The following is a 16405-nucleotide window of genomic DNA, read 5'->3' as shown; positions in this document are numbered from 1 at the left end:
GTGGAGAAGATGGGGTCCAGCGTATGTCCAGCGGCCTGGGTGTGTCGCGTCACGAGCTGTTTGAGTCCGAGGTTGGCGAGGTTGTCGATCAGGGCGGTGGAGTTGGCGTCGTTGTTGTTCTCGAGGTGGAAGTTCAGGTCCCCCAGGAGGATGTAGTCCGTGGAGGAGAGGGCGTGGGTGCTGATGAGGTCGGCGATGGTGTCGCAGAACTGTGGTCGTGGTCCGGGTGGTCTGTAGACGAGTGTTCCTCTGAGGGTGCTGATGGGGTCGGAGTGGATATGGAAGTGCATGTGCTCGGCGGTGGTGAGGGTGTCGTCGGTGTTGGTAGAGGGCAGCCAGTAATGTTTGCCCTTACTGGCTGTGCATGGCTGGATGTAACTGTGCCAGTCAGGGGGGTAGAAGACTGATGCCCTTGCTAAGGGCCACTACCTCCGTTGCCACTTGCTCATCTGGAGCCAATGAAGTACTGTGCTGACTGGTGCACAGCTTACAAGGGCTACACTGCTGATACACAAAACTCTTGGAAGTATCCCCATAACTTTTGATATTGCTAGTGGAATTGACAGGATGGTGATCCCAAGCCCAAAAAGTGGAGGCGTTATCCAGCTGTCCTTGTAGCACTCCAATGCAGTCATTTCTTTTTATTATTATTATTTTTTAATCATAAAGTCTTGAATCAACTAATGGCATAGGGATGTTTGCACATCCCCAGGAAATCCGGTGGCTCGCATTCAGGCATGACGCCTGATGACCACATTGGTGCACATGGCGAGACCTACACCGTTCATTCTGTCCGGACTGGCTTTTAACTTAAACAGATGGGTTCTGTCCATTCTGGATTGTCTGAGCGTCAGCATGATTTAAATATAACAGCATGCAAGAACTTGATAGCCATATTCCACAGGGCATGTGTATCCGTATGTGTCTTAGTAGGCAGCTGGCTTAGAGGGATCTCAAAGTCAAATTGGTGGAGGAAAAGATTGTTTGCCCAAATGCGTCAATGCTGTTTAATTCCGCATCTGGCTGCACAGCAGTGAACGCATTAGGATTACCTTAGCTGGTGGAAGCCTAAACCACTAATCTTTCAGGGTTCGGGTGCAAGGTCAGAAAAACCAGGGACCACAGTGGCAGGCCTATATTGTAACTTACTGGGTTGGGAGGTGGTAAATAAATGTTAGACCAGGTTGGAGTGAATGTGTTTTTTTTTAACGATTTGTTAAAGGGCAATAAGGGCTCTGAAGTAGCAGGTTCAGGCTGCAAGATTTAAGTCAGCAAATTTGCGCGTCTTTATCATTGGTAGATGAAGTTCAAGCACATCTGCTACTCTGCGGACCCTACCACAAAAGCTGCACACTCCTCGGTGGGGGCACTGGTGGAGGGGTTCATCTCTTCATCAGGGGAATTATGTAGGCCACTGGCCATCTGTAAATCTAAATAAAGATCAGAATCAGTATTTTGAGAAGGGAGTAACTCCTTGTCAACATCTTCCAGCCTACTGTAATACTGGCGTTGATGAAGAGACTGGTGTTCTTCCAAAATTGGGGGCTACGCTTTGATAATTACTTAATAGGAAATAAGTCTAGTGCAGGCCGATGTAGGCTCAGTAGTGTTAGTGGATGGAGCCAACAAGGCTTCTGGCACAGGAGTAGAGGCTTGGGCAGGTGCCAGAAGGGGCTGGGTGTAGGGTCGCCGCGGTCATTTAGTGCCGGGGCAGGCCCAACGGGCAAAACTCAGACTAATAGCCCCTGCAGTTCAAGGGGGCTTTAAGATGTTCCAAATGGAGATGAGATCATCTGGAAAAGTTGCAGCATGGCCTCCCTGAAGGCCTCTACCGGCTGTGAAGTCAACAGTGATCTGGTGGGCTTAGTGTGCTGCAGCCAGTCTTGGAGCAAGCTCTGAATCAAATGAAAGGTTTAGAGTCAAGTTCTTCAAACACCAGCGGCGCAACTTCCTTTCAGAGCATGACAAGCAGGAAAGCAGAGGAGTCCTGCTTGAACTTCTTAGGTTTATGGCGAGGCTTGTCTCGCTAATTCATCTTAGACTTACACAAAGACAATAACCTGCAGCGAGTCCAGGACCTGGAGCGAGAGCGGGTCCACGATTTGGAGCAGGTCCGAGCACAACCTGCCACGTTACATGTGCTCCGTGATGTAGGGTTTTGCCTCCAGCTCTCTAATTGCCTTTGGGTGCATAAGGGAGCATTTGTCCCAGAATTTCGAGTAGTGCTTAGTACTTTGATACCATAGGCAGACATTATATGGATCTATAACAGGCATTTAATTACGGCAGTTGCATAACAGTTTGAAGCCTCTGTTCTGCAGGGGAGACTTTACCCTAGCAAACCATCTGAGAAAACGATTTTGGAACTAGTGAAACACTGACAAAAGTTAGGAATTGGGTCCCTTAAACTCATCAAAAGGTATGGAAAAATACGGAGCTGACATTAGCGTGCAGAGGTGATGCCCATATTGTACTTCGTGCGGTGACGTCAGTGAATTGTGCAAAGTAGCCGCACAGTTAAATGGTGTCACCCAACTGTGCGCTGGACCAAGCACTGTGATAAATTCCTGTTCCAGTTTGGCGATGTGGGGAGTGGAATTCCATCAGAAATGGAAGTCAATACGTGAGTTTTGATGAATAAACAAATAGCTCTCTCCTTTTCCACTGAACTTTAGTTAACCAATGCCCTAAGTCAGTTAAGATCAGAACAGAAGGTAGAGGCATTGTAGAGGCGCGGAGACAGCACAGGTGCAAGCTCAACAGTGGAGCCAGGCCTCGAGTGTTGACTCTCCCTCGTCTCGTCGGATGACTTTGACAAATGGGGTGAAGCCTGCTAACGCCTGAGGAAAGACAGCTGAATTGTTAAGGATAATGAAACCGATCATGTACAGCACAATAAGAAGCATTTCGGTGGTGTGTCATGCCTCGAAGAGATCGGGTATTCCCTTCACAGCTCAACACTTTAACAGATAAAGAAATTATTATTTTCCTTTTAACGGATCATTGCCTCTAAGTAGAAGGCAATACCACGAAGCTTGTGATCAATCATACAGACTTTACCTTTTGTGCCTAACCAATAAAAGGATGCTGCCAGACCAGATGAGCACATTTTTATAAAGAATGAAAAAAGGATGGCCAATGGATGACTTATTAGCAGGTTGTTCTAATGATAGCCCATCACTGTATGAATGTATATTTCTTTATAGTTCCATAAGAAAATTTTTATGTAGTAGGTGTATTACTATCAGCACTATTGGTTAGGATTTTATCACTCTCCGATAGAACGAGTAGGCTCCGACAGGAATCCAACCTTCAGTCTGTGACGTAACCAAATGCTTCTGTAGAAATTGCTTCACTCACTCAGGTATCATCCTAGCTAGGTGTTATTCAGTTCAAGCGGCTGCACATGTATAGCCTGACTGGGGCAAGCTGCTAGCATGTTGCACTATACAAGATCCCATACAAACCAAACTGATCACAGAACAATACATGTTCTGAATAGTGTCCGGCTACGGAATGTTATTTTACCGGATATATGGCAAGAAACTATGACCATCGTCCCCAATAATGTCAATGAAATGTGAACAGGTCAAAGTAGAGGTTCACAAGGAGATGTTAAGGGTAACGCAACATTACAAACATGCTTTTTGTCAAATATTCACATTATTTGATCCATGACTTTCTGCATTAGAGCAACAAAAGTTTAGGAGCTTTTTCCAACAATATTTATTGTACAGTGACAATAACTAATATAATTTGCCAGCTGACAACTGATAAGGACCAGTACAATTAGTTACATACTACATTCCTTGCAACTGAATGGCAGCCCCTAATTCCACATGAAAGTTCTAATGTTTGATATAGGCAAAAGCTCGGTTTAGGGACAGATTTATTGTAAACCAGAAAAGAAACACGACATGCAGGTAAAAAGGAGAATACGGTTTCAAAACTAAAATATCTAAAACTGTACACCAACATGGCTATACTAATCATCAACATATTCTTAAATGTAAAGGGACTAACTAAACCCTATGAAAATGCAGCATTCTTCATCATAGTAAAATAATGCCTTTGGGTATAAATGCTGCAGTTCATAGGCCCCCACAGAACTCTTTTCCATTAGTGTTCCTCACCTGAAGGTATTGGATCTGATACTTCATCATGTTCCCCCTTGCTGTCAGCCTCAAGTTGTTTCTCAGTTGCTATTTCTGGCGACACTATCAAACTGGGGTTCGGTGCAAAGATAGCAGATGTGACAACTGCATTATGTGCTACAACATAATAAAGAATCGATTTATGTGTTAATAACCAACAATTACATTTTGTAAATCTATGGAATAAAACCTCAGTTTTGTGATCTAATCGGAACTTCATATTATTAGCACAGGTACAGTAAAAAGCATGCGAACACCAATTAAGAATAAATGAAGAAGGAAAATGATGAATAAAGCAATACATTTTATTTATTTGAATCCACTTTAGTACACACATGAAAAATAAACTCTGTAGTCCGAAAGCATTTTACTATATTACCAACGAAAAGTAACTGATCTTAGCGAAAGATCAGGAAACTGTGCTTGTCCAAACATGGCGGAACACACATTGGTAATGCCAATAGGCCTGGCAAATAAATGAAGGTGCCTCTGCAAGCCAGAATGGATTTAGGCATTCACTAAGCCATCATGCATACATTGGTACACCTGCATCCCATGACACTATCAGTCTGCAGACTTAGAAGTGTAAAAAAAAAAATATATAGGGCAGCAGGCCTTTTCCACCTACGCACCCATGATCTGGAACAACATCCCCGAATCCATCAGTACCACCCCAATACCGCTCGAATTTAAGAAAGAAATGAAGGTGCACCTCTTCAAAGAATACTACATCACAGTGTATTAAAAGTCCACTCTCCAGCTATCCTATCACTTATTGACTTTATGCTTGCTTCTTAATGCTCCCCTGCTTTGTGGCTAGGTTTGTGCTATAAAGAACAAGCTACTTACCTTCGGTAACATTATATCTGTAAGAAACATTAGTAGTGATAGATTCCTTACCTTAGAATTACCCCCAGGTGTCAGACTGGATCTGGAAAGTTTTCGTCAGCAGTACCGCTGCGCGTCGGTAGGTGGTGTGTCGTGCAGCTCTGCCGTTGGTGTCGCAGTCGCAGAGATGACGTTGCAGGCGTTACTTAGACTCCGCCCACGCGTGCTGACGTCAGTTCTGTACACGACTTTCCGCTCCAGGAACGCTGAGCCATGCAAGAAACTGACCAATGGTGTATTGAAACTAGGGCCCAGAAAGGGATGACCTTAACCCTTGAAATCAGTTTACAGAACAGGGAGGATGGGTGGGGCGGTAAGGAATCTATCACTACTAATGTTTCTTACAGATATATCCTTACCGAAGGTGAGTAACTTGTTCATCTGAAAGAAAGACAGTGATAGATTCCTTACCTTAGAATAGATACACCAGCCATACCAACCCCGGTGGTGATGTCCAGGCAGTAATGCATAGTAAACTTGAGCAGTGAGGCCCACGTGGCTGCCTGACAAATGTCTTGCAGGGGGACACCACGTCCCCAATGCCATAGTGGCTGCATTTGCTCTAGTGGAATGAGGACACAGCCCCACCGAAGGTTCTTTTTTAGCCTAAGAGTAACAGGCTTTGATACATAAGACGACCCAGCAGTAAATAGTCCTCTTATGCACCGCCCGATCTTTCTTGGTGCCAACCTAGCCGACAAAGAGTTGGTCATCTACCCGGAACTGCTGTGTGCGGTTGAGATAAAATGAAAGAGCATATTTCGGGTCCAGACGTTGGAGCCTCCCTTCCTCTCTGAAAGGATGCGAAGGCGGAACGAAGGTGGGCAAGGTAATAGTCTGCCCAATCTGAAAGGCCGTAAAAACTTTTGGCAAAAAGGAAGGACAGGGCCTGAGCACAACCTTGTCTGGATAGACCAACAGAAAAGGAGGCTTACAAGAAAGAGCCTGGAGCTCACTCACTCGCCTAGCGGAGGTGATAGCAACCAGGAAGGCAGTCTTCAAGGTCAAGAGACGAAGAGGACAGTTATGAAGGGGCTCGAAAGGAGCACACATGAGATAAGTAAGAACCAGATTCAAGTCCCACTGCAGCATCACAAACTGAATAGGAGGGAAAAGGTGGGTAATGCCTTTGAGAAATCTATTTACAACAGGGGACTCGAAAAGAGAAGGCTGATCAGGGAGCCCGAGAAAGGCCGAAATGGCATAAAGATAACCTTTGATAGTGCCCAGAGCAGAGCCTTCCTGGGCTAAAGAGAAAAGGCACCAATGGACCTCAGAAAGAGGGTCAGAAAGGGGATCCACATCCTTTGCTGTGCACCATGCCATGAATTTGATCCACCTGCAGGCGCATACCACCTTAGTGGAGGGACGCCTGGCTGCCAGAATGACATCACGAACTTCAGGATGCAAATCGAAAGGAATCAACTGCAGCCGCTCAATCTCCACGCAAAGAGGTGGAGGCTGGACAGTTTCGGGTGCTGGACCGTCCCCTGCTGCTGCCACAATAGATCCTCCTGAAGAGGTAGTCTGATTGGAGGATGGATGCTCATACTGAGTAGCTCGGGATACCAAACTTTTCGAGCTCAGTCCGGGGCCACAAGAATGACTTGGGCCCGGTCGTGCCTCATCTTCTTCAGCACTCTGGGTAGAAGTGGTATAGGCGGAAAGGCGTACAACAGACCGTAACTCCACTCGCGACAAAAAGCGTCGCCGAGCGAGGGCCGCCTTGGAAATTCCAACACGCAGAACTGATGACATTGCGCGTTCTCTTCGGTTGCGAATAGATCTAACCAAGGCTCTCCCCACTGCTGAAAGAAACCTTGCGCCACGTCCGAGTGAAGACGCCATTCGTGATCCATCATGTACCCACAGCTGAGTTCATCCACCGTGGCGTTCAGAGAACCTGCCAGGTGTTTAAACTACCAGGAAAATGCCCTGATGTTCCAGCAATGTCCAGAGGCGCAGGGCCTCCTGACATAGGGCCCACAACCCCACCCCTTGCTTGTTGCAGTACCACATGGCAGTGGTGTTGTCAGTGAACAACTGCACTATTCTACCCTTGACAGAGGGAAGGAATGTCTTCAGTGCAAGTCGGACCACCCAAAGCTCCAGAAGGTTGATATGGAGCTTGGCCTCTCCCATGTGGCCGCCCCATCCCAGGAGTGACGCTTCCGTCACCACTGTGAACTCCGGTTGGGGTTAGGAGAGGGATCTGCCGTCGACCCAATGCCGGTCCGTGAGTCACTACTGCAACTGTTGTGCAGTGCCCTCCGAAATCTGGACGTGATCGGACAGGTTCCCCTGATGCTGCGCCCACTGGAACTTCAGGTCCCAGTGCAGTGCAGAGCCTGCATATGCCATCTGGCATGATTGATCAGCAGGATGCAGGCGGCCATGAGGCCCAGCAGCCTCAGGGTCACTCTGAACGAAACCTGGGATAAGAGCCAGAATATACCGGACTTTCTGTTCGGGAGGATAGACCCGAAACTGCCACGTGTCCAGAAACGTTCCGATGAAGAGGATCTTCTGAGAGGGAATCCGGTGCGACTTCGGCACATTGATGGAGAATTCCAGCAAATGCAGGAGGTCAGACGTAGTCTGGAGGTGGGAGATGACTGCCTGAGGCGAGCCCGCCTTCAACAACCATTTGTCGAGATAGGGGAAGACTGAAACCCCGGATCTGCACAGATGAGCTGCGACCACTGCCATCACTTTCGTGAACACCTGAGGGGCGTTGGTAAGGCCAAAAGGGAGCCCAGTGAACTGAAAGTGCTCGTGGCCTACCGTGAACCGCAGGTAACGCCGGTGAGCTCGCAGGACTGGGATGTGGAAGTAAGCATCCTCCAAGTCCAGCGCTACCATTCAGTCTTGTGGGTCGAGAGCAGACGAGACCTGAGCCAAAGTGAGCATCTTGAACTTGCGGAGGAAGCAAGTGACGTTCCTGAGATCTAAGATAGGAAGAAGGCCCTTGTCCTTCTTCGGCACCAGAAAGTAGTGGGAATAGCAACCACGACCTAACTTCTGGTGTCGGAATGCGCTTGATGGTCCCCTTGGCCAGGAGGGCCGCAACATCCTGCTGAAGAAGCACCAAGTGATCCTCAGACATGCGGTGGTATTGAGGTGGCATGGCTGGAGGGGTAGTCTAGAAGGGGAGGGAGTAGCCCCTTCGGACTATTTCTAAAACCCACCTGTCCGATGTGATGGTGCGCCAGTGGGGAAGGTGATGGCGAAGCCTGCTGCCCACGGGCGTCTGATGGGCCTGAAAGCTCAGACTAGGAAGGTTTGGAAGCAGTGGTGGCCGGGGTGGATGTTAACTGACCCACCCGCTGGCCCCATGGTCTGCCACAGCAGAACCCGCGTCCGCGGCCTTGCTGGAATGGTTGCTGCGCAGGCTTGTGGTTTTGTTGCGAATGCTGCGGGGTGCCCCTTGTGGTGCCATGAAAGGAGCGAAAAGCAGCAGGCAGAGGAGGGTGGACTGCGGAGAGTCCCAAGGATTTGGCCGTAGCCCGTGAGTCCTTAAAATGCTCCAACGCGTTTTCTGCTTTGTCAACGAAGAGGCGAAGGCCATCAAAGGGTATGTCTATAAGTGTGTTTTGGACATCTCCCGAGAATCCAGTTGTCCTCAACCACACGTGGCGTTGAACCGTCACCGTTGTTGCAATCTATCTGCCCAGTGAGCCAGCGGTGTCTAGGTCACAACGAATCATGAACTTAGCTGCGTCTCTCCCCTCTGCAACAGCCTGGGAGAGAGCTGTCCGGGACTCCTACGGACACTGAGGCAGCACTTGTGCCACCATATCCCACAGAGAGTGGGAATAACAGCCCAAGAGGCATGCGGTGTTCACGGCTAGCAGAACTGGCAGAAGAAAAAATCTTCATTCCGAACTGATCCAGTTTCTTGGATTCCCTATCCGGTGGTGCGGAAGAGAAGGCAGTGAGGGAAGCAGAGGCTTGGACAACCAAGCTCTCAGGAGTGGGGTGTTAGGAGAGGAAAATGGGATCACCCTTAGCCGGGCGATGGCGTCGGGCCACGTTCCTATCCACAGACCGGACCAAGTGCCCAAGAGAACTTCAGAAAGTGCTTCATTGAAGGGAAGCAGCGGTTCCGCAGAAGTAGCTGCTGGCTGAAGCACTTCCGTCAGGAAGTTAGTCCTGACAGCCACAGTAGGGAGCACCAGGTGGAGGGCCTCAGCCGCCCTACACAACACCATGACATAACTAGCCTCGGTAGGAGGAGACAGCATGCCAAGGTCTGGTGAGGTATCCAGACCACTGGTGTCCCCCAACTCATCTGCACAGTCCTGTTCAGATGATCAAGCAGCTGCGAGAGGGTCCTCAGACCCCTCCCAGTCATCCCCTTCCTCCTCAGGCTGGTGTACATGCCAAAAATAAGGAGTAGGGACATGGGGATAGAAATCCCAGAGCGGCGTCGAAAATGGCATTGAACCAAGCTGGGCCGTCGCCGCGTCTGCTTCGGGGCTGAAACCGGTGGTGAAAGGCGAGGACCTCCACACGGGACCGCAGGGCCCGAAGGTGTACCCGCGGGACCCGACGACCCAAGGAGGCGAGCTATGGCCGACAGGAATTCCTGTATCTGGGCCGGAGTCGCCGACGAACCCAGAAATGGCAGGTAGGCCGGCGGCGACTGCATAGGATCCGCAAGGGATGCACCACCCACACCTTCAGCTGCGTCGCGCGACTGGTGAGGGGAAGTCAGTGATCGATGTTGTTTCTTCAACTTCTTGTGCTTCACCTTATCTGACCCGAGAGCGAAGACTTTGATCCCGAAGTCCGATGGTGATGACTCCGCGCACGGTCCCTCGACCTTCCAAGGGACCGGGACCTCGAACGGAGCGGAGTCGACTGCTGGGCTTCCTTCAACTTTCAGCAACTTTCAGGACCGCTCCTGCAAACCTTTTGGCGCCATGGCCCGACAGTCGGGGCACGAATTGGAGTTGTGATCGCGCCCCAGGCAGAAAAGACACACTCGGTGCGGGTCCGTCACCGACATCATTCAGTGACAGTCCTCACAGGACTTAAAACCGGGCATCCTAATTGCACCTTAGGAGTCGCAGACTCAATGAAAATATTGAGACAAAAAGCCTCAAAAAGTCAGTCAAAAAGTGACTGAGGGGGGTTCCTGCTCTTCCCAGATCTGCGCTTGCTGGCGCGGAAAAAGAAAGAATTGGCTTCAGCGTGCGTGGGCGGCGTCTAAGTAGCGCCAGCGACGTCGGAGACCACAATGCCAACGACCGACACAGAGCCACACGACGCCACCTACCGACAACCAGGGGTACTGCTGACGAAAACATTCCGGATCAAGTCTGACGCCTGGGGTAATTCTAAGGTAAGGAATCTATCACTATGTCTTTCTTTCAAATAGAACATGTTGCATACTTTCGGTAACACGCTTTCTGGTGGATACTCTATATGGCAACAGGTCCCTCACCTTGTGAACACCCCAGGCGCGAGACCGCATCAGAAGATTTTTCATAGCATTGCTCCCGTGCACAGGTAGGTTGGATCCTGTGGCTCCAAGTCAATTTCGTCTCGTCCCAGTAAAGACATCAGAGCCACATATAAGCACCGCCCTGTACACGGACTTCATTTTTTTTCTCGACTCTGTCCACATTCTCTGACACTGAGCTCATTAACTAATCATATGCTACTGTGGGTAGGTCTCTAAATTGGGACCTTTTTATGTTTGTAAAATAGACTATTCCAAAGAAAAGGGAGCTGGGAGGGCAGTGAGGAATCTGCATTTAGATGGAATATCTACCAGAAAGAGCCTTACCAATAGTAAGTAACTTTTTCTTCTCATGTATACTTCTAACTGCAGATTCCTCACCTAGTGATTAGATATCAAAACAGCACCTCCTAAGTGGTGAGTCGGTGGGATGGTTCAAACCTAAAAGTCCTGCAGGATGGAACGGGCAAACCACCCATCCTGCCGGATCTGCCTAACTAAGCAATAGTGCTGCATCTAAGTAGCTCCAGTGACGTCATCTCGGTGACAACAACGCACGCGGAGCCGCACGACGACGCCTACCGACGCGCAGGGGTACTGATATTTAAAACTTTCCGGATGCATTCTGACGCCTGGGGATAATTCTAAGGTAAGGAATCTATCACTACGTGTTTATTTCAGGTAGTGGTTATACATAAAGACTGTAAACCACCCTCCCCCCACCCTCCACGACTCCTGTGGCTTTTACTGTCCGATTTCACTGCTTAATATAGAAACCTAAATTTTAGCTACCATCCTCGCCACTAAACTCCTACAAATGATCACTCCATTGATCTATTGCAATTGGTCTGGCTTCATGCCACAGCGCTCCACTAAGGGGAACCCAAGCAGGTTTCATAAGTGAATAGCAATGGTCCAACATAGACAAGACCCCCATCTTTTCATAAAACTTGACGGCAAGGCCTTTGATGCAATTTACTGGCCCTTCATGACCCAGACCCCGCTGCGATTGGGATTCAGAGTGCGCTTCAGGGAATGGATACACTTACTTTACATGGAGCCGATGGCCGCCTTGAGGGTAAATGGTAGACTGTCTCGACTTTGCTATTAAGAGAGAAACCAGACAGGGCTGTTCCCTTTCCCCACTTCTTTTTGCCCTAACTTTAGAGCCCTTAGTAGGTCTGATCCATGCCCATCCTGAGGTCAAGGGTTCCAGATTGAGGGCTCTCCTGTCTCAGAGGAAAAGATTTCCTTATATACAGACAACATCCTGCTTTATCTTTCCCAACCTAAATACTATCATAGCAGTCCTCCATGCCTTTGAATGCTATTGAAAGTACTCTGTATACACAATAAATTGGGCAAAATCTGTACTCTCTCGCGTTGGAGGGCATTTTGACCTGAAAAGCCTCCCCGACACCTTAAAATAACCATAGAGGGATTCCAATACCTGGGAATTTATGCCACAACAGATTCTGAGCTATGTATTGCCTAAAAGGTTAAGACAATACTAACCGACTTCCAAGCAGACGCCAGCCACTGGAAATGACTCCCCTTAACACTTTTGGGAAGGGTGGCAATATTTAAGATAACCACCCCCCAAAATGGTATGCTTTACAGAATTTATATTACAGTTTCCCAGACGATATCTTCAGTCGAATTTAAGGCGCACTTAGAAGATTACTATGGAACGATGGCCATCCTAGATTATCCCAATGCAAATTCAACACAACCCTTATAATCGAGGCATAGGTGTCCCAGATCTCCGGGCCTATTACTGGGCATCCCACCTAATACTTATCAATGACTGGAGATTCATGGTCAGAGACTGTCCTACTTATGCCACTGAAAAGACCCAAATTCAAATGCACCCACTTCAACACTACCTTTAGGGTGGTAAAGGAGGATGTGACCGCTTGCCGGCTACCCAAGTAACCTTGGAGGCATGGGATAAGGCCACCTCCTACAGGGGTGGAAAGACTCCATTATGGATGGGTAGAAACTTGAAAGAAATAACCAAATTCAAATGTTTTACCTCTTGGGATTGAATAGGCATTTTCAAAGTAGGAGATTTGGTAGAAGAGGGAGCTTTAATGTTGGTTTCCTCCCTCCAGAGGGAATTCCAACTTCATGAATGTCAATACTATAAATACTTGCAACTCGTACACGCCTGAAAAGCAGAACATTTTCCCCCAGACCTACCTGAATTTGCACTTTTAGAAGGGAGGCTCTTAATGGTTGCGTTACGAGAAAATGCAGTATACTACACTTATAAAACTATTAATAACATGCCTGATACCCTCTTAAAATTAAGGGTGGCGTGGGAGATCGATGTTGGTACATTTGAAGACCTTGATGTTTCAAAGAGAAGTGGTTATTAGAGCCCAACTGCGCCTTATTTAATTTAAAATCTTGCTTAGGATTTAATACGACAGGGCCCGACTGTATAAAATAGGTGACGAGCCTAGCCGGACTGTGCGCAATATGGGAGGGAACAGGGAGACTTCATCCATACAATATGGTTTGCTCGGTCATAAATAAATACTGGCATTGAGTACTGTCAGAACTCGGCACAATCCTTAGATGCAAATAACTGAAGACCCAAAGTATGTCCTTTTGGGGATACCAAATTATTTCGATGTGTCACGGATGAAACTCTTATTGTGTAATTTAGGTTTGGTTGTGGCCAAATGAGACTTGGCCTGGCAATGGGGAGCTTTTGAAGTGTCCAATCTTGCTGAGTGGAGGAAGGGTATTGACAACATTTTGGCTGCCGAAAGAGGAACTTATAAAAAGTAGGGGGTGTCCTCGCAAATTTGTTAAAATATGGGGGAGGTGGATTGAATATTATGGATCTAATGATGATGTTGACATTGCAGCAGGGTCTTCTTTGTGATTACGTATTTACACAATTTATGACAACTTTTTTTTTTTTGGTGATGATTGTGGTAATGTCTCCTTCCTTGCTCAAGTTGTCTAATTATGCTGGATATCTACTATATTGTTGTACTATCGCCATGTTCTCATATTTCACAGGTGTATCTACCATTACCCCCTTTGTTATTTTTCATAAAAATCTAAATCAAAACATTAAAAAAATATATATTTAATTCCTACTTGTCTTACTTTTAAATATCATGCAGCCTGTCTTATGGAAAATAAGACCTGCACATAACGATGACTTATAAATATTTAAAATTAAGATATTGACCTGTCGAAAAGGGTTATTTATTATTTAGACATATCCATTTTTTTGTTTAAAACTGTAGCAGCCAGGTTAGAAACGTTAGGCACTATTTATATTTCTCACCACAGTTTTATCTTAAGTTACTCTTTGAAGATAATGAATGGGAGTCTTACTGAACAATCAAATGGGATAATTGAGGCATTTTCATCAATTTAGATATATAGACTGCTGCTCTCACACGTTTCATGCCTTCCCCTGTGCAAAACACCACAATCAGTTCTTCCTTATACTTCACCACACAGTACACTTTAGATAAATGAACAAAAATGTCTACATACAACACCTAGTCGGAGGTCTAATGCAGTTGATGCAGGCCATGTGATCCAACAAGAGAAACATCTGGCAAGAAATGGCTCTGTTTGGAAAGAGGACTGAAACAGCCAATACAACAGGATACCAGTGATGTTATGTTTAGATGCAGACAAGAAGTGCTCCACTAGTGTAGGACTATACAGCACTTACTGATATTAGCTAGCAGAGTCTTCAATATAATAATAGCTAGACAGTGAAAAGCTGTCTCTCCATCCTCTTTTGTCATGTGATTATGGGAGTCTCTCTGAGATGCTTTATCTGATTTGACAACAGTAACTAAAAATCTGAATCTTCAAAAGTCTGCCGGAGGGCTGGAGCGAGGCACCCTTTGGATTGTTTCTAAGGACATGAAAGTAGGCTCCTCGAGGGGCCTCAGACATTTATGTCTCTGTCCCAACAAGGAGCCAGGTGCTGTTGAGACTATCCAAACATGCCCTGGGAACCCTTCTGGGCCACCAACATGTGACTATGCCCCAGCAAAGAGTCAGGCGCTGTTTGGATTTTTTTGTTTTGACTAAGATAATATCTAAGACCCTGTGCCTGATGCTAATAGTGCAGACCGAATTGCCAAGCCAGGTCTTCCCTGGACCGGAAACAAGCATCCTGGGACCGGTTTCGGGGCATCACCCCTCATCAGCTAGGCTAGATGGATTTAGGCCCAGATCTCTGTACTGGGGTGAATGTATGACATTGTTCTACATTCTGTCCATAAATTGTTCTTTTTGCATTTGTCATCCCGAGTGGGACGGGTATGCCCAGACGTGGGTCCTCGTGCTCTCCATGACACTGGAGTCAAGCTATCTTGGCTGATGAGGGGTGAAACCCCGAAACCGGTCCTAGAATGCTTGTTTCCAGTCCAGGGAGGGCCTGACCTGGCAGTTTGGGCTGGACTGTTCCCATTGGGCACAGGGTCAAGACTGATTTGCATATGGCGGGGTACAAACTTGAATGGCATGAGGAGAGAAAAAAAACTATGGATTTAGGCCCAGATCTCTGTGCTGCGGTGAATGTATGACATTGTTCTACATTCTGTTCATCAATTATTCTTTTTGCATATAGTCTAGAGGCAGCATCAAATGCTCGGAACCCAAAGCTGAAGAATACGAATTAAAGCAGTATTTTGAATGTGCGCCTTCCTCACCCAAGGGACAAAACTTATAGGGAGGCATAGTCTTTCCACGTTCTGATAGTGGGCTCCCGACCATGACCCTCTTTAACAGCCGGATCCCTATTTACCTTCAGGTGTCTATGTAGCTGTGGTAAGCAAAGAGGCGTAAGGAACAATGGTGGCCAGAGGGGGAAAAAAGGGCTTACATTATCTGCAGACCTCACTAATCTCGAGGTGATGATCTTCCACTTCTCCACCAGCAAATGGCATAAAATACTGCAGGCATCAAAAGAGGCAATGAATGCAGGCCAGACCAAATGAAAAATAGTTCTGGACTGATGCACAAAGACTTAAGGGGAGGAAGGTCTGCGGTGGCCACTGACGTCGATCCCCTTTTGCAGTGGCCAGTGCATGAAGGGCATTCATCTACGGGAAAATATTGGATGGCTGGTGCTGCTGGTTTGGACTGTAAGTTCCATTGAGGCCTAACAGATGTTTGGGCCTAGGAACAGAACATGTGAAATAAATGGAAAAATGGAGTCAGCAAGGCTGCAAGTATGCAGTGGTATTTGGGGGAAAGGAAAGGACAAGAACACTAGAGCTGGCTCTCCCAGAATGAGCAGGACTGACTGGAGGGTGAAAGATCATGAAGAGAGAAGCAGAGTGAACTAGGACATCAGAAGGTGTAGTAAAACAGCAGACCACATAGGGCACTGGATCATGTCTGAATTTACAACAGTTTCTCTTAGTTCTAAATGAAAACAGGTGCAGTTGTTGCAAATGTAGCTACTTCTAAACATTCTGTTGAAGTCAGTGCTTCTAACTATGCTCTCAACATTAACGCCATATTAGTTTCCATAAGTCAGCAATTTCTATGGTGGCATTTTAGATGTAGCAGCTTCTTATCTTGATCACAGAAAAGCAACTACTGTTGTATGGTCCATTTCCACGTTCTCCACACTTTAGATAATGCTGACACGCCTTCTTTCTAAGCAGCTGTTATCGTCTCCAATCTACCCCTGTACTGAGATTTTTCTGTTCTCCCCTTCATGGCTACCTCATTAAGGTGGTGGACATAGTTCACTGAAAAGAATATCCTAATCTCTAATTTACAGCTTCACCCCAAATACCAAAAAGCAGTGGCTACAAACTTGAGAGTGTAGAACCTCCAATTATAATCAAGATAGATGTCAATGGCTCATTTTTACAAAGAATCTAAAAAGAATAAA

The 16405-nt window shown here is 47.0% G+C and overlaps 1 protein-coding gene across 2 annotated transcripts in view; it reads right to left on the bottom strand.

Moving 5' to 3' along the window:
- Positions 1 to 16405, bottom strand: part of WDR44 (WD repeat domain 44) — a 543349-nt gene that overhangs the window by 49237 nt on the left and 477707 nt on the right. For both annotated transcript variants that reach the window (XM_078688542.1, XM_078688543.1), the window contains one exon: positions 4134 to 4271. In XM_078688542.1, the coding sequence (XP_078544668.1) occupies positions 4134 to 4271 (138 nt within the window). The remainder of the gene's footprint in view (positions 1 to 4133; positions 4272 to 16405) is intronic.

Source organism: Lissotriton helveticus, chromosome 4_1 (genome assembly GCF_964261635.1).
Source record: "Lissotriton helveticus chromosome 4_1, aLisHel1.1, whole genome shotgun sequence".
In the NCBI taxonomy this organism is placed as follows: Eukaryota; Metazoa; Chordata; class Amphibia; order Caudata; family Salamandridae; genus Lissotriton; species Lissotriton helveticus.
The sequence above is the reverse complement of the archived record's forward strand: the minus strand, read 5'-3'. Positions and strand labels throughout refer to the sequence as shown.